We start from the raw sequence: 25,701 nt of genomic DNA, 5'->3' as shown, positions 1-25,701 counted from the left end.
CCTGCAGGGACCATGAAGAGCCATCTCCATCCGAGATGCAGCCTGGAATTCCCATGCCTGTGGCTTCCAGAACACTTCCCTCTGCATTCTTAGAAAAGTAACATCCTGAAGTTGCTTCAAGGTCACCGAAGGACTCTGGCTCCTCACCTCTCAGTTTTCCCCTTCTCCACCCTAGACAGAACATCCCCCCATGAGCGGTTGGATAGGGCTCCTGGCTCACCCTCTGGCCTTCTCCAGCCTCCAACAGAAAAGGGTTACCACTAGAGTCTCAGCTTTTTCTGGGCTGCGGGCAGCCGGGGGGCAGGCGAGTCAGAGCACTCGCCTCTGATCTTTGGCTCTGTGAAAGTGGGGAAGCTGGGGACCAGGGTCTCTAAGAGGGAGGAGAAGCCCAGCAGGGTGGGCTGGTTCTGGGTCAGCCTCCTTGGCCAGCCCCTGCCTTTCAGGTTTCCCAGGCAGAACTCAGGGTCCAGACCTCCGAGTGGAGACACCGAAGAGATGGCCACTGACAGTCACTCCTAGGAAGGCAGGTTCTGACACCGAAGAAGAGCTATGAACCCAAAGTCAGTGGCACAGAGGACAGGCCCTGCCAGTGAAATCCGAGTCTGAAGCTGTCAGCGGTCCCTGCACAGCTACCCGGCCCCATCGAGAAGGCCATACCACCTAGAGCACAGCAGCCACCTAAGTCAACATTGGCAGAGGGGGCATGAGAAACAAATACCCTGAAAACCGTCAGAACCCAAATAGGCACCAATTGAGACCTCTGGCCTCTAGAAGCCTCCATTACCCTGCGCAAGGCAGCGTCCTGTCCGGGCAGGCCTAGCAAAGGCAAACAGTGACAGTCTTTGGCTGTGCTGGGCCGGGGCTCACGGGCCTGCCGTATGTCAGAACCTCTCTCCCTTCTTTTCCTCCCCTCGGGGCCCAGGAGGACTTCAGATATATACACTGCTCCCGAGCCCTGCACGCTGAAAGGTGAGAAAAGTCTGCTTTCCTCAGCAGAGAGAGTCACCAAGGAAGTTAGGTCCTCCTGAGCCTGACCAGGCATGGGCTCGTCAAGTGGACCCTACACATCTGATTTTTCTGGTAATCGGGAACACCTCCCTCTTTGCTGTTTATTACCGAAATCTTCTCTGTAGTGGATGCACTATGGCTCTCAAATGAATGCTGTAAGATGCAAACGGCAAAGAAGAGCACTGCACAGCTCGACAAGACTCGTCTCACATCCACGATCCAAAGAGAATGAGCTGAAAGGTGGGGAGGAGTGGTCGACAGGATGGGGCACCAGCCGCCAGGCTGCTCACACCTGGGAGACACTGCTGGCCAGGCGGAAGGACATTCGTTTTGCTCTTTCGTTCTCCTGAAAGGAAAAAAAAAATGTGTGGCAGTAACATGGCCCAGTGTAACACCTGTCAACGTGACAAGGCCCAGTGTCCAGACCGGGGCTCCCCAGAGCCCAGGTGTTCTGCTCTAGCCCAGGAATGCAACAGCCACCACACATTACGGTGTGCCAAGCACGGTACACACAGGGGGTGGCTGATCGGGCCTGGCACCCAGCAGCCAGGCGGGGCGGTTCAGTGGAACAAAACAGCGCCAAAGTGATGTCTCGAGTCTGCCCACGTGGGACCAGACCCACGGTCAGAGGAGCGCTCTTTGCTGCGAGCAGCACCTCTCCCTCCTTCTCTACACCAAGGGGCCGGAAATATGCCTTCCTTCCTCCCAAACCCAAGCTGAGATCAGACACTGAGACCAGGTGTTTCTCCTTTCCTGGGGATCACAGTGCAGAATAACCAGCCCTGAGCTGCGAGTCGGGAGCCCTGGCTTCTCGCCCTGATTCTGCTGCTTATTTGATGGGTGACCTGGGCAGGTACATCCACCTCTCTGAGTTTCAAGCCTCAGCGGTAATCGAACTTACTGAGCCGCACGCTGCCCTCCCTTCCCCTTAGACTAAGGGGCTGGGAGCGAGGGTTCATTGTCACCACTCTCCTGTGCCTCCCGAGCTTTAGGTTGCCCTGTATGTGCTGCTTGGGTGCCCCCTGCCTGCCCAACTGACCCCCACACCTGCCCACCACCTGGCAGCAACTCTTTACCATATGACGTCGCCGCCTCTTGGGCTGGATGCCCTCCTGCACATAGGGGGGCCATGGGAAGCCCTGGGGAGTGGAATACCCACTCTCGCTAGACACCTCCTCGGAGTCTGAGTCCTCCTGCCTTGGCTGGGCAAAACGTTTCTCCGGGTAGATCTCCTTCAACCAGCCCTCAAAGAACACTTCCAGGCAGCGGCCGGCCTCCGCAACTTCTGAGTCAGGCTGAAGGGGAAGGAGAGCAGTGATGGTCCGGCCCATTTCCGCCAGCCCATCTCTACCCGGTCCCTCAAGAGCTCTACAGAGAGCACAAAGCCTGGCTGGTTTCCTGGAAGTCTAGAATGGGACATTTTCTCCTGAAGACTCAAGATAACCAGTTTAGTATCATCTCTCAAAGCAGAATTGGCCCTGACAGTTACCCACAGATGGCCAACCACTAGCACTCCCCCCTTCTTCCTCCTGAGTCCACGCTGAGAACCAACCGTGGGAGAGCGCTTATAAACACTCACTAGGGGGGGCCCCAGAAAGCCTGTTCCCAGGTCCTCATGGCAATTCAGGACCAAACCTGATATCCCCATCCAGCCAGGAGTCTTGGGGTCCCTGGGAGATAGGGGAGAGGGAAGACAGGCAAGACATACATAGTTAAACTTCGCACAGTTCCAGAACATGAGGCGGACGTCGGACACCACCTCCTCTGGGGTGGTGTAGTGAGCTGGGTCCTTCTTTTGCAGCTTCCTCCGGATGATCGACAGGTCCATGGGCCTCTTGATAATCTGGTAGTAATGCCGGGCCTTGGGGGAGGAAAGAAGGGGAAGCCAAGCAGGAAGAGAGAAAAAGGGGAGGTACAGATAAGGAGGGGCAGATGGAGAAGGAGGTGGAACAGAAGTGAAAGAACACAAGAAAGAGAACAGCAGCAGGAAGAAAAGTGGAGAGAGAAGACAAAGGGAAGGGGAAAGGAGGACTGGCTCACTGTCCAGTCACGTGTGGCGCAGCGGCCGGGGGGTTGGGGGGCCGTGGTGGCCATGGCTGGGACCGCTAGCCCGGGCACGAGTTAACCCGACTTCCAGTGGCCATGCTCTGAGCCCGCCCTGGGTACCCCCGGGACCCGCCCCGGGCCCAGGACCTCGGGAGCCGGCAGAAATGGGCAGCCTTCCTTACCAGCGGGCTAACGGGCTCGTGGAAGGGCAGGCTGAGGCTATTGCAGCACAACGACAGGACCAGCTTTTCACACTTCTGCAGAAACCAGAAGGGCAGCAGGTTACTTCGCCCTGGCCCCACCTCAAGAAGGACTGAAGAGAGTGACCCTGGAAACTCCAGCAGGGTCCGCTCTGTCCTGCAGGGCATGGGCCCCCACGCGAAGGCAGGGCCCAGCCTCCCAGACCAGAGGAAAATAGTTGGCAGGAGGGGGTTCCCCGCAAATGCCCACGGGCCAGGCTGTCAGGCATCGCCCAGCAGAGAGGTACCTTGGAGAGGCTTCCCATCGCCTCAGAAAGACCTCAGCTGCTGGCACAGGGAGGCTGCCGCAGGCAGGGAACACTGTCCCCAGAGACCCCTCCCTACCTTCTGGTCACAGATGCTCAGGCCAGGGGTGGCCCGCATCCCAGGCTGGCAATAGCGGGCATTCTCACAGTCGTACTCCATCTCGGGCTGGGTCAGGCTGCGGCACAAGGTACACACCCAATCTCCCCTGCAGAGACAGGTGAGGCCCAGTGAGGCCTCAGCACGTGGCCCAGAGCCACCTCCCCTGTCCCTCTGCTCCAAGATACCCGGGGCGGGTGGTGGGGGGGGGGGGCAGCAGAGGCGCAGTGGCTTGGAGACTCGGTCCCTAGCCCTGCCCTGTACGGAATGGCTTCCTAACCACCAGCTTGAAAGAAATTCAGTAACTCGGGATGGAGTGAATCCAGAAAATCACAGGACTCAGCAAGGAGCTGCAACAGGAGTATGGGGACAAATCTGTGTGTGTAGGAGGAAGCTGGGAACAGAGGAAGAAAGGAAGCCACTCCAATCTCAAACATCGCCTGTCGGTGCGCACAAGGCACACAGCAGTGGGGCCGCTGACTCGCAGCCTGCAGTTCACAGGGGCCCAGACCGGGCAGGAAGCCCAGCCCAGGGAGGAAGCCCAGCCCAGGGAGCTGCGCGGGCTTGGGAGAGGCCTCCCGGAAGAGCGGCCCGCGAGGACCCACACGGCGCACCCCGGGAAGCCGAGCAAGGCCGGCAGGTGGCAGGAGAGGTGGAACACTTTGGGGCAGCGATCACAGCACAGCAACTCCCCGCCGTTGAGGCACACGGCACAGAAGTCCTCGTTCTCTATGGGTACTGGGGGCCCCTTCTTGGCTCCAGGGGTCCGAGGAATGAGTCTTTGTTCCTGAGGAGATGCACCCTCCGCCTCTGGAGGCTGCTGCCCAGCCAGAGAAGTGACAGTGACCTTTCTTCCCCCAAGACTTGGGGCCTGGACGGCATCAGGCAGGTTGTTCTGGCTGACCTTGGAGAAGAAGGGAGTCCGCAGTCAGAGCACAGCACCAACAAGTTGTGGAGGGTGGGAGAGGACGGACTCACCAGGCCCCCGGGCCAGCCGAGCCCCGGGAACGCTGGGACAGCCCCCTCACAGCCAGGGGTAAGTCCGGCCAGGCTGCAGCCCCACGCACATCAGACTCCGGAAAGGGCCAGTGCCAGAGCCGGAATTCTGACAGAGGCAGAGGGAGAAGAGGGGCTTCCAGGGTGGGCCAAGTTCAAGGACAAGACAGAGCAGAGTGGTACCTTAATGGACATGCTGGAGGACTCAGTGCCGCACTCAATGATCAGCAGGAAGCTCCCATCCTGCTCATTCTTCTGGGGCTTCAACTTGAACACTGGCATCTCTCCCGAGGAGGCCGCACAGATCTTGAGCCGCTCCAGCCGCACGTAGGGAATCTTAGGCTCACTACTGAAGGGCCTGTGGCAAGAGAGACACCCCTGGGTCTCTGGAGGAGGCTCCTCTGACCCCAGCCTCTAAGTCAGCTCCTCCATGATCCCACATGCCACTACTCCAGATCGCAGTCCCACCCTGTGCAGGCCCACGTTTCACTCTCCTGCCCCAGGGGAGCGCTTTGCTCAAAGAAAGGGGAATTCCTAAAGAGGGAGGACCTCACACGGACGGAGTACATGCCCCCTGCTGCCGGAGCCAGGATACCCTCCCACAAGATCCCAGACTCCCAACCACACAGATCCTACTCGAGCATCTGGGAGTTGAAGAAGATTGTTGCAAGTAAACTTCCGCTTCTAGTTAAGTCATCAAGGCTGCTGACTTCCTGTGCCAACCTCCCAGGACATGAAGTTGGAGGGTGAGAGAGGGAGATTGGGCCAACAGCCTGTTACCTGATACTCTGGTTCTCTTTTGCATCCAGCTCCAGGGCTTCTTGCTCAAAACTCTCATGCTCTAAGGCAAAAGACAAATACCTGTGACGTACATTTATGACCCACACCTTCCACTCATATGTCCTACTCATACCGTTGGCCACACACCTGTCACACAATTGTTACCCACACTGTAATCATTCATAAGGGTGGCAATCCTACCATGGCTCTCCTTCCTGAGAGGGGAAGAAGGTCACCTTCTTTTAAAAAGACAAACAGGGGCACCTGGGTGGCTCAGTCGGTTAAGCATCCAACTCTTGGTGTTGGCTCGCGTCATGATCCCAGGGTCCTGGGATTGAGCCCCACGTCAGGCTCCACACTCAGTGGGGAGCCTGCTTCTCCCTCTCCTCTACCACCTCCGTCCCTTACTTGTGCTCTTTCTCTCTTTCAAATGGGAATAAATAAAATCTTTAAAAATAAATAAATAAATAAATAAAAAGAGAAACAGATATGGGGTGCCTGGCTGGCTCAGTCTGAAGAACATGCGACTCTTGATCTCTGGGTTGTGAGTTCAAGACCATGTCGGATGTAGAGATTACTTAAATAAATAAAACTTAAAAAATATTTAAAAATTTAAAAAGTTCGGGGTGCCTGGGTGGCTCAGTTATTAAGCGTCTGCCTTTGGCTCAGGTCATGGTCTCAGGGTCCTGGGATCGAGCCGTGCATCAGGTTCCCTGCTTGGCGGGAAGCCTGCTTCTCCCTCTCCCACTCCCCCTGCTTGTGTTCCCTCTCTCGCCGCGTCTCTCTGTCAAATAAATAAATAAAATCTTTTAACAATAAAATAAAATAAAAAGTTAAAAATAAAAAAAAAAAACAGATAATACTCAGAGGCTATCTAGGGAGGAGTATTGGGTCAGGTGCTGAGGGGCCAGCTCCTCACCTTCCAAATGAGTTCAGAAATCTCTTGTTCTCCATATACTGGTGTTACATGCTCTCAGCAGTGGTTCTGTCCAGCCTCTGCATTTTCAACCAAGTGCTGGGATTTTAGTACTGCCTGAGAGTCCAGTTCAGACTCCATAGGCAAAAGGTTCCCTGCAGCCCTACCCTGAGTGGTGCGGTAGAGCCTGTGTAGATGGGCAGCAGGCGGTGTGCGGAGGAAGGAGGAAACTAGCATTTACCAAGCACCAGGCACTGTCCTCAGCACTTTCCATGGGCAAGCAGGGTCCAAAACATTTAATTGCTTAAAATTTAGGGTCCCATTACTATGCAGTTAATAAGAATCAATATTGTTCAGTTGGTCTTCCAGTCAGTGCGAAAAAACATGGAGAAAAATTATTTCATTTTTGTTTATTAAAGGTATAGGAAATAGAGTGATCATTACAGACTAAACACGTATCATACACTAAACAGAAAAAGTCCCAAATCCTCACTCGGTGGTTGCTTTCAAACTCCCTGACTAGCCCTCGCCTATGACAGAAGAAAGGAAGCCCCACTTGAGGAGGTGGTGTGGGAAACTGAGAAGAGAATCAGAGCCAGTGTCCACTGGTCCAAATTCCTTTTAACCCTGGGGCACAACACAAATCCACGGGACTGCCGGGCACGAGGGAAAGCAAGGCCAATTCTCCTTACTACAGAGAAAGTCATCAAATGGTCTCACTGTAGTTGTTTGTCCCAGTGGTCTATGAAGTAGCTATGATTAGCCCCATTTACAGAGAAGGAAACCAGCTCAGAAAGGTCAAACATAAAAAGACAGAACTGGTTTTCTAAGTGACATATACCTGACTCCAAAGTCAGATATGCTCTTTTCCCTAAAATATTTTGCCAAGGCTAGCCCTTCTGAGATGAGTGCTTCCTGCCTCCCCCACCTCTGACCCAGACCTCCAGAACTTTTTGCATGGAAATGTTACACAAGGCTAAGTCCCAGCCACAGTGAGGGAAACAGAACAGGTCCCAGTAAGTCAGTTCTGGAGGGAGGAAGTGAACTGAGCCTGAGAGAAACGCTGCTCCCTCCTGCCTCGAGCCTGTCTCCTGACCTGCATCTGACCTGGAGTGCTGAGCTCACATCTATGGCCCCCACAAGTGACAGGCTGCTTGCTGACTTGTGCCTCACCTTTTGGGTTCCGGTACTGCTGCAGAGCCATGGATGTGTTGACCGCTGGGACCAGTGGAGGTTTCTTCACAGAGAGGTTAATTGGCTCCTCCAATTCTGCAGGCATAGCCAAATCCTTGGAAACCTCCAGACCCAGGGTTGTCAGGTCTTGTCCCAGAGAGTCAGTGAAGCGGGTAGAATCCTCATTTTCCATCTTTCAAAAGCGAAAGGCCAACAAGAATCAAAGAGATCAAGCGGTTTTGCTGTTAGTAGTCATAGAGCTATGAAGCTAAGGCCAGGATAAGCCCTTCAGGGGCCACCCTGTTGCCCAGTGATGAGCAGAGGAAGTTGAATGTCATTTCCCCGGGACTTACCTTACACAGGGCATTCCCAAGAGAGGGGTCAGCCACATCAGCAGGGCACAGGCTCCCTCCAGCTCGGCCAGAGCCAGGACTGCAGCTGGAGCCACTTTCTGGTTGCATGTCAGCTGCTGGAGGCATGTTCTGCAGAGGACAAGTTGCCAGACTCGGCATAGTCTGGGTGAGACCGGACATCGGGTTGGGCCTGGCCTGCAAGTGATCACTTGCTAGGCTTGGGATGGCCTGGGAGGAATCACTCATCAGACTGGGCATGGGCTGGGGCACGCTGCGTACGAGGCTGGGTATGGTCTGCAGATGACTGGCTGTCAGGCTGGGCATAGCCTGGTTTTGACCGCTCATCAGGCTGGACACAGTGGTGGGCGTGCCACTCAGCAGGCTTGGGACCATGTGGGAAGGGGCAGCAGTCAGGCTGCTCGTGCTCTGGATCTGTGGCTCTAGGGTCCTTGCCAGCCTGGTAGATGACAGCTCCATCTCCAGCGTGTTGGAAAAGCCCATGATGCTCACCGAAGTGGAATGCTGCAGGAAGGAACACAGGGCAGAGTCAGGCTTTTGGCAGGGGATGGGGGGAGGGATTGAGAGATGCAGCCCGAGAGAGCTCCCATGCTCAGATTTCACTCTGGCCTCAGAGTCTAGGAGCTGCAGGAAACTCAGACAACACATGAAGTCCTATTACCATTCCCCTATGCCGAGGAGGCTGCTAGGCTCTGACAGAGAGGCGGACACAGACTGAGGACACTTGTGTGCATGTGTGTTTGTGAGACAGAGATGAAACTGTGGGAGAGTGACCCTGAGGGTGGTACACACACACACACACACACACACACACACACACACACACACAAGAGCCACCATCAGGCCACACCCCTCACCCCCTATCCAGTACCTAAGCAAAGGATCAGACTGTGGGATTGCCCTCCAACTTCACATTCCCCTCTGACTAAATCATTAAGTGCCTTCTCATCCCTTTGGGCATTCCTGCGGACTAGTTTCTGCTACATAAAAATGGAAGGAAGTCCAGAAGCCTCAAACTCTGATCTGCCTCAGGTCTTCTCTAAGATAATGCCAAGGCCTGAGGGGACCCAATCAGCGCTGGGGAACCTGGGCCAACTCGGCCCTTTTCACAGGCCTGTTCAGATCAACTCCAGAACCATCAGCATTAAGGGAAGGCTTTGACCAAGAAGATGTGAAAGTCTTTCCTAGCCCCACTCGATCTGCCAAAGACCTTCTAACCGGAGGCAGAAAACATCAGAGCAGCTAGGTCTTAATATAGCCCAGTCTGGACAATCACTGGATTAGGCCATAACTTCCCAACCCCAAGAATTACTTTCTCCTGTCTAACTGCTTGGTGATATAGGGAGAAGAGACCTAAAGGTTCACAAAGAGAAGTTAAGACGTACAGATTTCTGCACTGGATGCATTCCGTTTCTCAGATTGGAGAAATATATTTGATGGAAGGGGGACAGTGAGAGACTGGTTCTAAATGTAACCTTTAGGAATTTAGAAGCTTGATATCCCTGCCTTTTTTTTTTTAAGACTAAAGATAGAACAATTTGACAGCTTTTGAAAGTCAAAGGGGAAACAAAGAGTAAACATCTCTAAGCTTCCAAAATCAATGTCTTCAGCCTTTCCCTATGAGTAACATATTCAAATTTCCACAGGAAAGTAAATACCTCAAATATCTTCTCAAGTTTCACTATAAAATTAGCAAAGCCATTTAATGGTGAAGAAAAGGCTGTCCTCACCTCAGTGAATGTCACTCCTAGTCACCAGTTCAAGTCAGATGCTAGGAGGGGAAGTATTAGTGGGGCATCCCTCCTCCCTCACCCAAGCTAATTCCAAACCTCATCAATTCTACCCCTTAAACAACTCACACATCTTCCCCCAATTCCTCTCTCTATTGCTGGTGCCCGAGCCTGGGTTATACTCCCGTATTTTTCCAGACTACAGCAGTAGCCTCCTCAGTGGAGAAATATTTTCAAAACACAAATCTGACCACATCATTCCTTTGCATGAAGCCCCACAGGGCACTCCACCGTTCTTAAGACAACTGTGAAAAAGACCACCCATCCCCTGTCCTACCCACGCAACAACCCTCCCGTTCTCTGAGTTCCAGCCACTCAGACATTTTTTTTCAAACCCTGAAACCTGCCAGGCTCTCCTTTCACCTACAACCTTCATCCCCTTCAAACAGACTGCTTCCTCTCCATGGAACATTCTCCTATCCCTGCCCCTGTACCACTTACATCCTTCTAAACTCAGCGCACCTGTGATTTTTTTGTATCAAAGTCCCTTTTCATTCTGTGGCCCAGACCTCATTCCTCTCTTTTACATTCTTTTAACTCCTTTTTTTTTTTTTTTTTTGCTGTATTTTCATAGTTGTGAGACCATTTGATGAATCTCTATTTTCCCCCATAAATTGTAAACTCCACTAGGGCATGGATTTTACCTATTTTGTTACCCATTGTATTTCTAGATCCAGGAGCAGTACCTGGCTGAATAAATGAATTCATGAGCTGCTTACAATTAAAAAAAAAACACACACACACAACAATAATGTGTGACTGTTCTACAAATCTTAAACCGAATAAATAGCAGCTTCGTTCTATTAACAGGATGTATGCATCTCTCTAAAATCATGCTTGTCTTTATATAGCTAACATTTATTGAGCTTTTATTACATGCAAGGAAATTTGCTAAGTGTCTTAGGTACATTTCCTCACTGAATCCTCATCACAAATGTTACAGGGTGGTTGTGAAGGTGACAAGAATGAATCCAGGTAAAGCTTTAGGACACTGTCTGCCACATGGCAGGTACTCAGTGACCCCCAGCTACTGCTGCTGCCCCCAGTATCGTGACTGTTCGTGTTGTTCTTGTGGCCCGAACTCAGTAAGGCATCCGCAGTTTTTTATGTAAGTGAACACATCACTTCGTAAATTTCCATTTCCCTTTATTTGTGCTCACACATAGAAACGCAATTGATTTTTGTAGATTGACCTTGTACCCAGAGACCTTGCTGAAGTCGCTCAGGGAATTTCTGTGCACACAAATCATGTCATCCGTGACCAGTTAAGTTTTACTTCTTCCTTTCCCTGCATGTGTTTTTCAGCCTTACTCTGCCGGCTAAGTACGGCAGGACCAGGTCAAATGGAAGTAATGATGGTAGCCATCCTAGTCTCATTCCTGACCTCGGGGGCTCCTTTCAATAGTTCACCAACTAAGCATGACATGTGATGTGGGATTTTTTACAGGTTGAGAATCCAGATCTCCGGCGCCTACGCCACACTCTTGACCTTGGCCTGTCTGTCTCGGTCCTTCTCTGTACGAACTCCCCCCTCCCACACTCTGCACTTCAGGCTCTGTCCTTCCCTCGCCTGCTCTCCTCGACTTTCTCCCTCTTCCTCTCCTGTTGTTTTTTTTTTCCTTATCATCTCTTTCTCTTCTTTCCAACGCTTTTCCCTTATTATTTCACTGTTTTAGTACAGTTTCTATGTTCTATTCTTAATTCTCAATTTTAAAGGCAGACAAGCTAAATATAAATGCCCTTTGTCTCCCCAAAGAAAAGTTTGTCTTTTCTATGTCCCTTGGCAGTTCAATAGTGTTCAATAAAACGGCTCCAATCTGCTCTACAGTCTAAGTCCCCAGATAAGGAATATCGACGAGAAGGAGGTCCGGGGAGACTACTCAGAGCGAATGGGGTAGAGTAAGCATGGAAGAGCTATCTCAAACGTGCCGTGACCTGCCTTCCTTGGCATCCCCGCTGTCCTGGTTATATGCCACCACAGCTTTCGAAGATACTATCTTTCCTTATCTATGGACACAAATGCCCAGTGATGGCTGCAACCCCTTTTGTAATATATGACAGTCTAAATCCTTTGAACTGGTTTCTTTCACCCTTTCCCCATTTGATATGTATATCCCCTGCAGCTCTGGTGGTCATCTCATCTGCCAATGACATAGATGACTCTCTCTATGAGATCCTTGGTGCCAAGTATGAAGGGCACCCAGGTCTACCTGGGACAATCCCAAGTAATAATGGTCAGGTGTTGTATGTCACAAAATACACAACATTAAATTCCCACAGACAAAAACGCCCCAGATTAGAGGTATGCTGTCTCCACCTCTATCTCCAGATTAGAGGCATGATATCTTTGTAGGATATCAATTCCCTTGTCCTGATTACTTATTGCATATCACGAAATGTGACATAATATAATGATAGAGGAGGGCATGCAGACTGAGCCATGGAAGAACTATGGAAATTCTATAACAGTTTATTTTGAGCTGGGCCTGCTGAACCTGCTCCTATAACACACAGCACACAGCACAGGGTCAATCATATGTCCTAAGATACTGTAGACTAGACTAGTCTTCTTCATGTCCACATCTACAGCCAACCTCCAGGAGACCAAGGCTATCAGGAGGTGGGAAGAGGCTCTGGTAGTGGTAAAAAGAACCTGAGAAATATCCATGGGAGAAGTCTGAGAAGGATCGCAGAAAAAGTGCAAGGAAAGTGCCAGCCCCACCCTATTTCTACAGGCTATACAAATACAGTGGCATTTCGGGAACATAGGTACACTGTGTGTTGGTATTTTTGATACTTCATTTGGCTCTCTGGAGTGAAGAGGTACAAAATACAAAAAGTGAAGGAACTATTTCTTGTGCAGGAGGAAAGAGAGGATCGAGAACCTCCATCCTACCCTGCTGCCAGGGCTACCAGGTGAGTAGGGAGAAGGGGAGGGCCAAATTTCAGGGCTAGGAAAGGAGGCTGGGTCTCCAGGGACTGGAAGGAAGGACGGGGCTTCTTGAGAGCATGCCAGGCTTGGGAACATGGCCACACTTATCATTTGGTGCTGCACACACAGGAGGAGCTCATCAGTCCATGGAGATGATGCTGCCTGCCCTCTCTAGCACCCAGGATTGTTCAGAGGTCAAATGAGAGGAGGCAAAATGATATGGCCAGCTGTAAGGTCTATACAGGCAACCACTTCCAAGTTGTCAGCTACATAACAGACACCTTGCCTTCTTCACATACAAAACCTACAGATTTCATGAGGGAAAAATATGTATTTTGAAGTTTGCAAGTGAAAATAAACTATTTTCTCATTCAGGGGAGGAAGAGAAGTCAAAAATGCCAAAAACATTCACTCTGATAATCAGCTCAGGTCATCGCTGGCGTACGAGGGGAGCTGCCCTGACCCTCCTCACTTGCATCTCCTTACTTGCTCCTAATTTTCTCTCCTTCCCCCGTACTTGTATGTTCTTATCTCTGTCCCTTTCCTCTTCTTCTTTTTCTTCCTTGATCTCTGTTTGCCACCTGCCTGACCTGTGACCTGTCTGAACCACCTGCCTCCACAGCTTGCCTGACCTGTGACCTCCCTGAACCGCCAGACCTTCAACCTCTTCTATTGGTCATTATGCAGTACTTCATCCACCTGGCCTGTCTTCTGTTTGACCTTTGCTCTTCTACCCGCCGCCTCCCTCTCCATCCTCATCATTCAGATCTTGTTCTGGAATTCAGTGGGCTTACATTATTGAGATATATGGCGCATGGTGTTGTCAAAATTCAGAGAAAGCACTGTTCCTTCATTCAACAGAAAAGGAAACTGAGACACAGAGTGATGACACAGATTTCCCAAGCTTATATAGGCCCAAGACTAGGAATCTGGGCCCAGCCTTAAAAATCTACTGGCTGGTCTTGATTTTGTGCCATTAGCCAGAAAGCTAGCAGTCTAGTAAGACATGATAGAGAAGTCAATACACAGACACTTAAAGCACATACCCTGAGTTTAATATAAATTCCAGGTTCTTACAGCAAGATAATATTGCTGGGGATAAAGTAGCACAAATAGGGTGGTGTTCCACAGAAATTAATTTTCCAAATATCTGAAACATATCTCTTTCAGTAACAAAATGCAATTGGCTTTAAAATATCTTGAATAGGAGTACTTCTAAAACTTTACACACCACCTTGTCGTAATAAACAGCGTACAGGGAGCCTCATGAGACCATTCCTTAGTGACATAAAGGAACTTGGATAGACCTCTATCGCTGGAGTGGGCTGTAGTTCAGTGATGCTTTAAGGCCTGTACGGCTGAGCCTGTCCTTTCACCGAATGACCTCCCAAAGTGGCACTTGTCCAGGTGATGTTTCCTGTCTTCTCCCTTGTCATTAGCTGCCATTACAGAAGTCCTGACTTCTTGCTTCTACTCTGCTTACTGCTCTAATGTAGGAAAAATGAAAATTTCCAGAGGAAACTATATAACTAAGCTTGTGGTCAAGACCTCTGACTAGACACCTGAGCATGGACTTATGATCTCATGCCAAATAGAATGTTTGGGGTTTGTGACTTCTGTTCTCGTTGCTGCTCTGAAGCTTCGCCGCTCACTTCTGTTTTTAGGATTTTGCCCCAGTAGTTAGAATTGTCACAGACTGACCACCCTGTAAACGTACAGAGAAGAAGGGAGCAATGACTTGGAAACTGTGTCTTGGAAACACACTAAAGGCCTTCACTCTGGTTGAAGGAAACAGATAAGGAGACAAGGATTGAGGTAAACAGATTTGTGAATTAAATCTTGGAATATTTGAGTGTTTTGACAGCTTCAGATCAGGTAGACTGGCTGAACATTAGTAGATCTTCAAACAACTGAATCAGATACCTGAGGAAAGAACTAACTTTCCTAGCAAGTGGTTTCACAAGTTGATTTTTAATAGCAAAGTTGTTCTTAATGACAGTGACCACTCCCCCCAGCTGAATGAAAAGCTCTTGTACAAATTAAGGCTATTCCTGTGGATGCAACTATGGTAATATATGCTAACTGACCAGAGTCAAATGGGAAAATATTCATGGGCGGTGAAGAGAGAAGAACTGAAGGGTGCCCAGCACCCTGATGATTCAGGGAAGACAGAAAAAGCAAAGAGGATCCCAGAGTCTGAGGGGGAAGGAAGAGAAAAGAATGAGTGGAACCCTCAAAACCCAAGCCTGGGAGACCTAGGAGAATGAGACCAGAGATATTTTTGGCCAGGCCAATGTAAGGAAATTTAGGGCCCGGGAACAAGGACCTGTTTTCTCATGGACCGGGAGACCTTGACAAAGATCTTGGATTTGGTGAAATGGGTGAGTGAAATGAGTGAGTGAAATGAGGCTAGAACTGAAGAAAGAGCCTAGTTCCTAGAGGCTGTAAAATTCAGGGAGCCAGACCTGGGGAATACTTGGCTGGCCTCTGAACAGGACAGAGCAGATCTCTGTACAGTTCTGCAACTGCTGACCAGAACACAGGCTGTGCCCTAAGAAAGCCTCCCGAGGCCTGGGAGGGTTCTGAGCAAGCTCTGCTGTTGAGGCCAGGCTTTGAGGGAATGATCATTGCTGGAGTTGAGAAGCCATGATTTGGCCCACAGACGTGGATCTGGAGACTGTGAAGGCAGGACACCCTGTATTTCCTCACGTAAGCCAGGATTTAGAGTATGAGTTTAAACAAGATACTTCCCATCTCTGGGCTTCAATTTCCTCCTCCACAGGTTAATGTACCTCTGAGTTGTAAGAATCAGATTATGAGCTCAGGCATCAAAGTGCTTTGGTAATGATGTGAATGTTCTTCGTGTGAGTCATTATCCCAACCTCTTCTGCATCACTCTTACTAACATGGACCACAGGAATGCCTACTGCTTAGGCATCATTTGCTAAAAATACATCTCAGACTCCTCTGAAGTCATAAGCAGTATCCTGGTGGTCTCTCAGTCCCCTGTGGAGGATGTGGACCACATGTAAGCAGAAGAGAGGTCCCCCTCGCAGCTGAATTAGGGCTCAGACAGGCTCTCTGTGATGCCTACAGCCTTGACTCCACGAAAGCTTTGAGGAAGAGAGAGTGTGTGTTTTTCAGCAGTTGACTTGTTCAGAAGTACAGATGAAGTCATCAAAATGTCTTCCGGTTTCCCCCGGGATGTAAGACCTTCTGTTGTCACGCTGTAACCATGGTCTCTCTTCAGAGTGGCTAAGCCAAGATGAGGCAACCACGAGGGCCAGACAGATGTCAAAATTTATTCCAGAACACCCCGCTGAACGCAGGGAAGGTAGTGGAGGAAGCTGCTTCTGAGACTACAGAGCTCAAGCCACTAGAAAACCCATTCGAAAACTTCCCTATCTCACTTTTCACCAGCAGCTCAGTTAGCACCAACTCGAAAGTACGTGTGCACGGTTGCTGTGCGGTAACCGAAGTCCTCCTCATGGAGATGGAACGTCAGTCGGCAGCTCAGAGCATGAAGGAGTCCCTGAGGAACACCCACAGAGGAGCCTGGTGCCTCAGCTTCCTCCGGTCCGTGGCCTTCACACAGACTTTTGACTTCCCTGGTCCTCGCAGGTCAGGACAGGCTCAGGAGCGGGCTGGAGGCTAAAACACTTCGACCACACAGAGATAACCAGACGAGGCTGGGTCCTAAGCCTTCTCCCTGGCAGGGCCTCGGGCTACTCCAACGAGTGTAAAGAGGAAAATCCAGCAAGTGAGAGGCCAGATGGAGTCCTCCTGCTTCCCCCACTGCAGTGCTCAAGGAGAGGCAATCTAACCTAGCCCCTGGGGCATGGTCACGGTCAGGAACCCGTGCTCTGGTCCTAACTGTGCCAATGCTCTGCTGTATAGCTCCTAGGTGGGTCACTTAACCTCTCTGTGTCTCAGTTTCCACATCTTTCAAAGGGGAATATGAAAGTGGCTTCCTCATAGTACTTCTAGGATAAACAAAGAGATAAAATGGAATAATCCATGTAAAAATCTAAGGGAACAGGTAGAAAAATGCTATGCAAAGTATTATCATTCAATGATAAGATGCTCAAAATGTTGTTCGGTGTCCTCAATCGTCACGCCCTCAGCCATACCCAATCCCAGCTTCAAGGCAATGAATTCCCTCAAAAAGAAAGCCCTTTTTCTTATTTTAGTAGCTTTGGATCTAACCAGTACCTCTCTCAGCCAAGTAGACCCAAAGGCTCCTCTGGGCCAGGATGGCAACATTGAGGTTCCTTTTTTGGGGAGTCCAAACCATGAAGAGGCCTATAAAACATCAGGAAAGGGCCAGGGCACCTGTCCCTCTGAACCTCTCCCTGAGCCCAGGTTAATAAGGGTCAGGGGCGGCTCAAAAAGAAAAGTTAAGAGTTCCTAGGACCTTGACTAACCCCACTGCCAACCCATAGCCACACAGTAGGGCGGCATCCCCTTGATGCTCAGAGAGCCCTGTGGGCCACCCGCACGGGCAGCACAGACTCCATGTTTGCACATGGCTCACCTCCTTTCCTCTGTCCTGTGTATAGGAACAGAAGCAAGCCCCGTTAAAGAAGCAGCGGCATTTTCTGCATGGCTTCTACTACCCCTTGAGCACTGGCAATCCCCATGTTTCCTTCTGAACTACTGACATCCAGAGCTAGCTACCTTCTGGGCATCTTCTTATGTAGCTTCCACAGGAGAACACCAACAATTCAAATTTAACTTTTTCCTCCCCCCAAATAGGCCCTTCTTCCCATGCTCCCATCTCAGCGAACGGCAACCCAGTGGGCAAGACAGAGCTGGGTGTTAAGCCAAAGGACTTTCTCTCCCTCATTTCCCATCACCAATCAGACTCCAAGTCCAAAAGCTCCTGTGATCTGATCTCTTGAAGTCCACGCTTCCTCCTTATACCCATTGTTACAGGTTCCAGTCAACCTTTCCTCATTCCCCTCTGTACTATTTTGGTCTCCCTTCCTACAGCTAAGGTGACCTTTCTAAAATTTAATTCAAACTGTATCCCCTCCTTGCTACGAATTCCTCCCTTCACCCCTCACAACCCCCAAGACTGAACGCTAAACCCTAGAGCATAATTTACAGGGCCTTCCAAGTACTCTGGTTCCATTCCCATTCCCCAGTCCACCTCGTGTTTCCACCAGGCCAAGTCATCTGAAACCCCCTCTAAGTGCCCCAGGCTTTCTCTCACTTCTGGGCCTTCCTACGAGCCATTCCCTTTGATTATTTAGTCTAGCCCTCTCCCTCATCCCCCTTCAGTAGCCTAACTTCTTCAAACCTCAAATCATGCATGTCCCCTAGGAAGTCCTCTGTGAACAGTTTTTCCAGGGTTATGTGTTCCTTCTCTACACCCCAGTGACAATCCCAGCCCTTTATCACATTGTTGCTTATTTAACTGTCTCTCCACTAGTTTGTAAGCTCCAGTGTGAGGCTCTTATTCACTGATACGTGCCTGACCCCTAAGAAAACATCTGGCACATACTAGGAGACGAATCTATATTTTTTGAATATTGAGTGAATAAATAACTGGATGGATGGATAGGTAAGTAGCCCAAGTATAAGAAGTTAAACTCATGAGAGCCACAAAGGGCCCATTTACAGCATCTCTATGGCCTCTAGGCCAAACCGTTTCCTACAGGGCAGGACAGGCCCAGCACAGACCAAAACCCACCAATACCAGAGGCCTACCCGGATTTCAAGAGCCACCAGGGATTTCCAAGTTACAATTTCATCTTTGCCATCCCCTTACTTTTCTGAAGTCTCTTCTCACGTATCACAGGGATAGACTAAGATATACGTGGCGATGGTGCTGGGGGAAATACGGTGAGGGGCAGGGACACAGAACAGTTGTGGACCTGGGGCTGCAGAGCCAGAGCCTTGTGCAGGGCTGAGTGTGCAGGCTGAGGGGTACCCAACACCTGACACAGCTTCAAGTACATGGCTAAGAGGAGGCGCCAGGAGGCCTGAGGGTACCAGACCGGAGAAGGCAACAGGACAGTGGAACAAGGCCAAGGGAGACAGGGAGGGCCGAGTGCGGTTCCAGCTAGGAGGGTGACAGGGGTGAGGGTCAAGGGCAGGGATAAGGGGAGGACAGCCGACGAGTTGTGGGGTTCTGGCTGATTGCCAGAGTAAATGAACACCTGTAGCAAGCAGGTAAATCAGTGGATAGGAAGGGCTCCAGCAGCTTATCTTCAAGAGCTCTCAGCAGCCCTAGCTGCTCAGCCACTCTGCAGGACATCCCTGCAGACCACTCACCCGACAAACTCCGCTGATTCAAATTCTCAAGCCAATCAACTCTGGGTCGTGCAGCCACATAAAATATTTTCCTCATTTTTGTTGCAGAGAAAAAACAGTTCAGTCTTTGGATTCTGACAAACCTTGTTTTAAATAAATGTCAGCCCTTTCATCTACTAGCTATAGGGCCCCAGACCTCAGTTTCCTCAGCTAGAAAATGGGGACGGCCCCCTCACAGAACCGTGAAGCCCCAGCACCATTCCAGGCACAGTGTAAGCGTGTCATAAATTGGCTTTCTTTCCCTTTTCCTTCCCCCTTCCGCTCTAAATGAAGCCCAGTTGGTCCCGTTTTAAGTGTGTGTGGGGGGGAGTGGAAATGGGCCTGAAGGAGGACCTATGCTGCTGACTCATTAGGCCAGAAGGCCTGAGTCAGGGCTGTGTAATACCCAGGGATGGAACGGGGACACTCCTCCCCCGACCCAGTCATCTGCACCCAGGTCCCTGGGGTCTTGGCTGGCAGTGGGTCCCTTGCAGTCAGGAAAAGCAGGCTCCATTAGTACCTTTCTCACCACATTCGGAGAGGGGTGCCGGATGGTGCCGTCCAGTGCGGGTGCACCAGGAGGGGTTTCCTCCCCAGGCGCCTGGGGCGAGCTAGCAGCCGTATTCTTGTCAAGAGGGACAGCTGGCTTTGGGCCTTCCGATGCTGGGGGCTCCTCTGAAGCCTGAAGGAGCAAATAAGAACTTGGGTGGGTTTTCCCGCAAAGAGCAAGAGCGGTGGCAAAGGCTGATGCCCACCCTGCATTGCCTATTGTCACCAACTACGCATTGTGAACTGCTGGAAAATTTTTCAGAAAGAAAGACCCTCTCTTCTAAACTCTTCGTGAGACTACCTCTTAATATGACAGTCTTAGGATAGAACCCAGCCCGAGAATTCTGGGCTAACTCTGTCATATTCACCAAAGTAATCCTAACATGTCTGACTTACATTTCGCCTGTGGTCCTCAATGAACCCTGGACCTTTCTCTGCCATCCTCAGGATGATTTCCTATCTCCTCAAAGGAACTGAGCCTCAGAGGGAGACATCTGAAGCACGATCTGACATTGTCGGTGCTAAAGCATAAATGGGAGGCCTTATATTTTATAATAAAGTAAAAGTCCACAGAGCTGCTTTGAAGATATAAATGTGATTACAGATTTAAAGGAGACACCACGGGGGGAAAAGTGAGAAAGGATAGGGAGAAGGGGAGAAGGGGATCTTTTCTGGAAGAAAAGAAAAGCACAGGTTACGGATGAGGACGTGGAATGCAGCAAAGATCCCAGAGGTACAATCTGCACCTCCTCAATCGGCTCTTAGCGGAGAGAAGAGAGGAGCAGCATTCATCACCCCCCCCAGGGGGAGAACGGGGCCTCTCCTGTTGAACTACAGTCGGCAGACCGGGATCCAAGTCTTGGCTCTGTCACTCAATGTTTTATGATCTCTAGGCGAAGTGCTTGCCCTCTCCAACCCTCACTTCTGTGCCTATAAAAAACAAATGGCAACGCCTGCCTAACACTGTTGGTCGGATAAATAATATAGTATATACAAAACATACCTAGCTTAGGAGGTTTGAAACAAATTTTAAGTCTATAGCTGTGTGGTGTTACAAAGATGCGGCCCACTGGTATCTGATGCATCCCTTCCCTCCCCTCCTTCAGCTCTCCCCTTCCATCTGAGAGTCCTAAGTTCCCAGCAAGGGAAGTGGGAGGTTACAAAGATAAGAGACAGCCTCCCTTCTGTCCCAACAGCGGCAGGAGTCTGGCACAACTCAGAAGGTTCTATTGATGGACAAGGTCCCTAGGGTCATCTAGGAGGGCAGGGCTAAGCCAGGCTACTATGGAGAGTACTGAGCCCAGATCTCTGCCAGGACTACTGTGTTTCCGGGAGCTTTCCTGAGATGGGCAGTGGAGTCCAGGGAGGACTTGAAATGTGAGTGCTGAGTTCAAGGCCACCCTCAGATGAAGAAACCATGTTCCCGTGCCACCCCGTGACTGGGGAGGCTGTGTTTGCCGAGACATGTTCCCCGCCCCCCCAACCCGGCCCCAAACCACCCTGAGGCTCACCTGCACAGCATCCTCTTGGCTCTGGGACTGGATGGGCGCTGGCTGCCTCACAATGTAGTTGATCTGCCCCACAATGGTTTGCTGAAGATGCTGAGGGGATTTGGTCTGGTTCAGCTGTAGGCTGGGCTGTTGAGCCTGAAGGAGAAGCTCCAGGTCCTTCTGCATCTCCTCCAGCTCAAATTTGTGGTGCATTATATCCACGTTCTGGGAACAGGCAGGCCCAGGAGGGCTGCCATGCTGACTAGAAGCCGGATGCTGGGGTGGAGGTAGAGGTGGTGGCGGCTGCTGGGGTGGAGGTGGCGGAGGGGGTAGAGGGGGCAGCTGCTGCGGCGGCAGCTGCTGAAAGTGGCTGAGCTTCAGCTTCTGGTGGTGGCCGAACTGCACTTGGATAGAGGGGGTCTGCAAGGTGGGCTGGGCATGGGCCCCTTGCTGAACATCCTGTGGGGGCACGATGCACACGGGCTGGGAAGTCAGCTGCGGCCCGAGCCGCTGGGCTGGGTTCTCCTGCTCCCCAGGTGGCTGGCTTTCCAGCCAGGGCTGCATCAGCTTTGGGGGCTGAGGATTGCAAGCCAGCTCCTTCTCCCTGGGCAGCAGGGGAGAGCACTGCAGAGACCCCAGTTGCTGCGGTGCCATCTCAGAGGGCTGCCTGAAGCCGTGGGCTGGGTGTATGCTGGCGGGGGTGACCTGGCCTTTGAGGGAGGGTGAGGCTGGGGAGCAGCGGGAGCAGCACGCAGAGGAGGAACACAGTGCTGGAGACTGGAACCTGTGCGAGGGGTGGCTAAGAGGCTCTTGCTGAGCCACTGGGGACTGGTGGCTTTGATAAAAGGATGACGGTCCCTGTAAGCCTCCATAAGCGGGAGTATCTGCCCGGGACAGCTGTCCGCCTTCAGTAGTTATACAGCCTGGAAATTCAGAACAGAGAGTGTTTCCAAAGGTAATCTGCACTTGTTGCCCGCTTGCCGCTTCCTGCTCCTGGGACCAAAGGACATTATCCAATAAACCTGTACCCGGCGCAGAGATTAGCAAATTCAACCCTGATCTCCGAGATTCAGCCTAGAATGCTGCCGGCAAGAGAACGAGTGTGGACCTGTGGGGGCCAGGGCATTCGAGAAATTAGCTCAGCTATTTCCAGATGCTCAGTCTTCACCCTGTTTGTATCCCGCTAGAGAAACCATGGGCTCCTTCAAACAGCACCCACTCCTTTTGAACACAGACTCAAACAAACAAACAAAATCGAAGCTGGGGCTGGGGAGGTAGCATGCTGGGAAACTGCAAAGGAGAGAGAGCCCACCCTGGGACAAAAGACCAAGTCTCCAAATATAGGTCTGGGGGGTTGCGTTTTGGGCAAGGAGGATGGAAGGAGTCAGGGAGCCCCAACATCATGTCCGTGACAAGTGCTAGCTTCATCCTGAGGTCTCCTGGCCCTCGTGCATGAGTCTCCAGCTCAGTCTCATGGTTTCTTCAGCTCATTGTTTTAATGAGGCTTACTTGGGGGAAGACTCAGCAACTTGAGGGCCAGAGTTGTGTTCTATTCACCTTTGGTCCCTTAGCGCCCAGCATGGGGTGCGGGCCCACAGCAGGGGCCCACCAAAGGTCTGTTGAATTAAATCAAAGGGGAAAGGGAAGCAAAAAATAAACCTAAATATTATGCTGCACTCTGTCAAGTTCAAGAAACTTTCCTGGACATTAACCACCCAGATGACGGCAGCCAGTGGCCACTAGCATAACAAACCTACATCAGGCCAGCCACACAGGTACAATCTCAAGTTGTCTACACTCTGCCTAAGACTGAGCACCAGGAAATCACTGCAGCAGGGAAGCTCAGAAATTATCTGCTTACATTCTCAGCTCCAAGGGGGGGTGGGGGGGTGACATGGCCCCTCTCCCTCCCTCCCTCCCTCTCTTTAATGCCGATACCCATTTTGTGCCTACACACACGAATACCCCTGTAGGACCACAGAGACACACATCCAGCATTCTGGAGAACAGGGCCACTGTCTTGTCTCCTCTCCAGCAATGAAACCAAGGTAACAGGGCACTCATGCAGAATGGAAAGCTCAGATTTCAACTGGTCCTGTTTACAAGAGTCCTGGGTTGCCACTGCTATTGAAGTTGTCCCCTCTCCCCAACACCCTCCTCCCCAAACACACACGCAGAGGTCTGTGAGTGGCTCCATGACCACTGGCAGTCTCAGGGAGTGCTTTCTCTTGGGCCTACGCTGACCTACCCAGTAAGCTAAGCAGATGCGCTCTACTCATTTTTAGCAATTATGTAAAAGCCCACAGGGTGGGCTCTGGCTCACCAAGGGAAGCCAGCTGCTTGGTCCAGAAGTTAGGCTCCCAGGTGAATCTGATACTCCAGGGGGAGCCCGGATCTGTGTTACAGTTTGTCTCCAGCAATCGCTGCATCTGAAACACAATCTGACAACAGCCCAAAAGGTCATTTCTGTGGACGTCTTGCATCTGAACGACAACTCCCTCTCTCTCACTCTTCGGACAGGTTGAAGGGCTGGGAGCCATGGCTCTTTAGCCTCAGGTCCCCCATATGTTCACTTCCTTGTACCTTGGTACCTTCACTTCCCTTCCCCTGCTCTTGTCCCCTCCCCCTACCAGCTGATTCCCTTCCTCTTATCCAGGTTTCTGGATCCCCTATACTCTTATCTGTTTCGGGCCTTGAATGGTTGGTAATTCTCCCTCAGGATCACCTGCCTGGCGGCCCTGTCAAGAGTTCCATTCATTCTACCATAACCTCAGTGTGAAAGCTTGTGGGGGCCGACTTTCTCTGAGCTCCCCACTGCTGTCCTTTCACCACATGTAAAACCCCCATCCTCATCAACTGCCCTCCTCTCCCCTCATCCCTTGCATCCATCTCCTATCATCAGCTCTCCCATGCATCCAGGACTTGGGCAAATGTCCAACTCGCCCTGCCAGCATCTAGTTAACCAACGTCCCAGTCACCGTCTTGGCCTCTTCTTACTCCATCTCTTTAGTGCCAATCACCTTCACCTCTCTTTTCAGTTCGCGTACCGTAGCCCAGACCTCTTCTCCGTCTAGAGACCTTCATCCACAACGACTGACCCCCACTCTAACTAGCTCTCGCTCTTTCTGAGCATGCTCTCCAGCCTCACTGAACTCCCCAAGCCCCGCTCCATCAGTCCCTAGGGCCGGCCCAGCTTCCCGTCATTTCCAGTAACAGTATCACTAGGGCCTAATTCCCTCCGCATCACGCCTGTCCATTACCCTTAGGTCAATCCAGCCATCCCAAAGCCATGCTATCTGGGGTCGCTTCAGTGACCACTAACCTCGGGGGCACCCTGCTGTCCTTTCTCTTATCATTTCTTTTCTTGTTGGCTTCCTCTTCCACTATCCTCAATGACTAAAGTCCTCACTTCTCTCCTCAGTTCCACTTACTCAGTGCCTAACTCTCTCATCACCTCCTACTTCAGAAAGGACAAGAGACACAAAAGACAAACTGCCCCAAACTCGTACCCTGCCTACCTCCAAACATTATATGGAGACCTTCCTGTCCTCCCTCCTCAGAGGAAGTGCCTTTTATGTTTAGGGTCAACTGGTTCCCCCTGCCTTCTCAGCACACTCATTCTACCACACATCTCTTTTCTCTAACATCAACCTCTTCTCCCAAATGCACTTGTGCAAATGTCTTCCATACTTAAAATCAATCCCCCAACTCTGTCTGCTTCTCAAGCTACCTTATGTCCTTTCTTTTCACTTCTGTTTCTACTTCCTCCCCTCCCCTCGGTCCCCCCCATTCTAGCTTTTCATCCTCCTGTTTTGCTGGGATTTCTTTCAAAAGATCACCAGGGACCTCCTGATTCCCAGATCTCAAAGCTTCTCTTCACTACTCATCCTCTTTTACCTAGGTAGCAACGATAACATTGACAACTTGAAATCTGAAATTCTGTTAATTTCTATGCACCACCCCCTCCTACTTTTCCTGCAATCCATCTTGGACTGTTGCTTCTCACCCTCCTTCATTCTTATTCTTCCTCTGTCTCTGTTGAGAATGCTATTATTTCCCTCGGTTCCAGATGTCTTGTCTTCTTCCTTCACACACTCTTCTGAAGTGACACCACCAATACCCCAGTGACTCCCACATCACTATCCCCAACCCTGACTTTCCTTTTGACTTCCAGGCCCATCAGTTGAAACAGATTTTGGACATCTCCTTTGAGATGCCCTGCAGGCACCTTAGATTCGACATATCCCAATATAAACCCCACCAACTTCTTTCAAAATTCTCGCTCCTTCTCCTGGTCTTCACCACCCTCACAAGCCGAATACCTCAACATCATCCTCCATGCCTCCTTCCCTCTTAGCCCCCATTTAAATACAAACAACTGTCCCTGGGATGTCCAGAACACTGCTAGTGTCCAGGCTTGTGCCCAAATCCATGACCTAACACAGAACTACAAAATTTCCCATCTGACTTGCCTCGCGGAAAGCAAGACCATTTCGGCACCTGTCCTTGGCACTGCGGGGTTTGGTAAAAGATAGGTTTCACTTACTAACCCAAAAGCAGTGATTGATGAGTTGGAGCTCTTACCAGCTCTTTGCTGAACAGGAAAGGGACACTGGTTTTGCTACAGACGGCCCAATTGATGAAGTTCTGCACATGTTCAAACTGACGGTTGAGGACCATGATGCTCTGTAACTGCTGCTCCAGCTTCCGCTTTCTCTCATTAGTAATGCCCTGCGTGTGGACAGAGAAGA

At 50.9% G+C, this 25,701-nt stretch overlaps 1 protein-coding gene across 2 annotated transcripts in view; it reads right to left on the bottom strand.

Moving 5' to 3' along the window:
• Positions 1–1,294: 1,294 nt before the first annotated feature.
• Positions 1,295–25,701, bottom strand: part of TRIM66 (tripartite motif containing 66) — a 46,075-nt gene continuing 21,668 nt past the window's right edge. For both annotated transcript variants that reach the window (XM_028116776.2, XM_088017598.1), the window contains exons 7-20: positions 25,535–25,681; positions 23,274–23,391; positions 20,972–21,873; positions 19,432–19,593; positions 7,875–8,396; positions 7,522–7,714; positions 5,433–5,493; positions 4,836–5,010; positions 4,271–4,560; positions 3,639–3,765; positions 3,237–3,311; positions 2,717–2,869; positions 2,085–2,303; positions 1,295–1,354 (exon numbers count right to left, since the gene is read on the bottom strand). In XM_028116776.2, the coding sequence (XP_027972577.2) occupies positions 1,295–1,354; positions 2,085–2,303; positions 2,717–2,869; positions 3,237–3,311; positions 3,639–3,765; positions 4,271–4,560; positions 4,836–5,010; positions 5,433–5,493; positions 7,522–7,714; positions 7,875–8,396; positions 19,432–19,593; positions 20,972–21,873; positions 23,274–23,391; positions 25,535–25,681 (3,204 nt within the window). The remainder of the gene's footprint in view (positions 1,355–2,084; positions 2,304–2,716; positions 2,870–3,236; positions 3,312–3,638; positions 3,766–4,270; positions 4,561–4,835; positions 5,011–5,432; positions 5,494–7,521; positions 7,715–7,874; positions 8,397–19,431; positions 19,594–20,971; positions 21,874–23,273; positions 23,392–25,534; positions 25,682–25,701) is intronic.

Source organism: Eumetopias jubatus, unplaced genomic scaffold (genome assembly GCF_037043125.1).
Source record: "Eumetopias jubatus isolate StellerSeaLion01/CBP00866 unplaced genomic scaffold, mEumJub1_p1.0 scaffold_13, whole genome shotgun sequence".
Taxonomy (NCBI): Eukaryota; Metazoa; Chordata; class Mammalia; order Carnivora; family Otariidae; genus Eumetopias; species Eumetopias jubatus.
The sequence above is the reverse complement of the archived record's forward strand: the minus strand, read 5'-3'. Positions and strand labels throughout refer to the sequence as shown.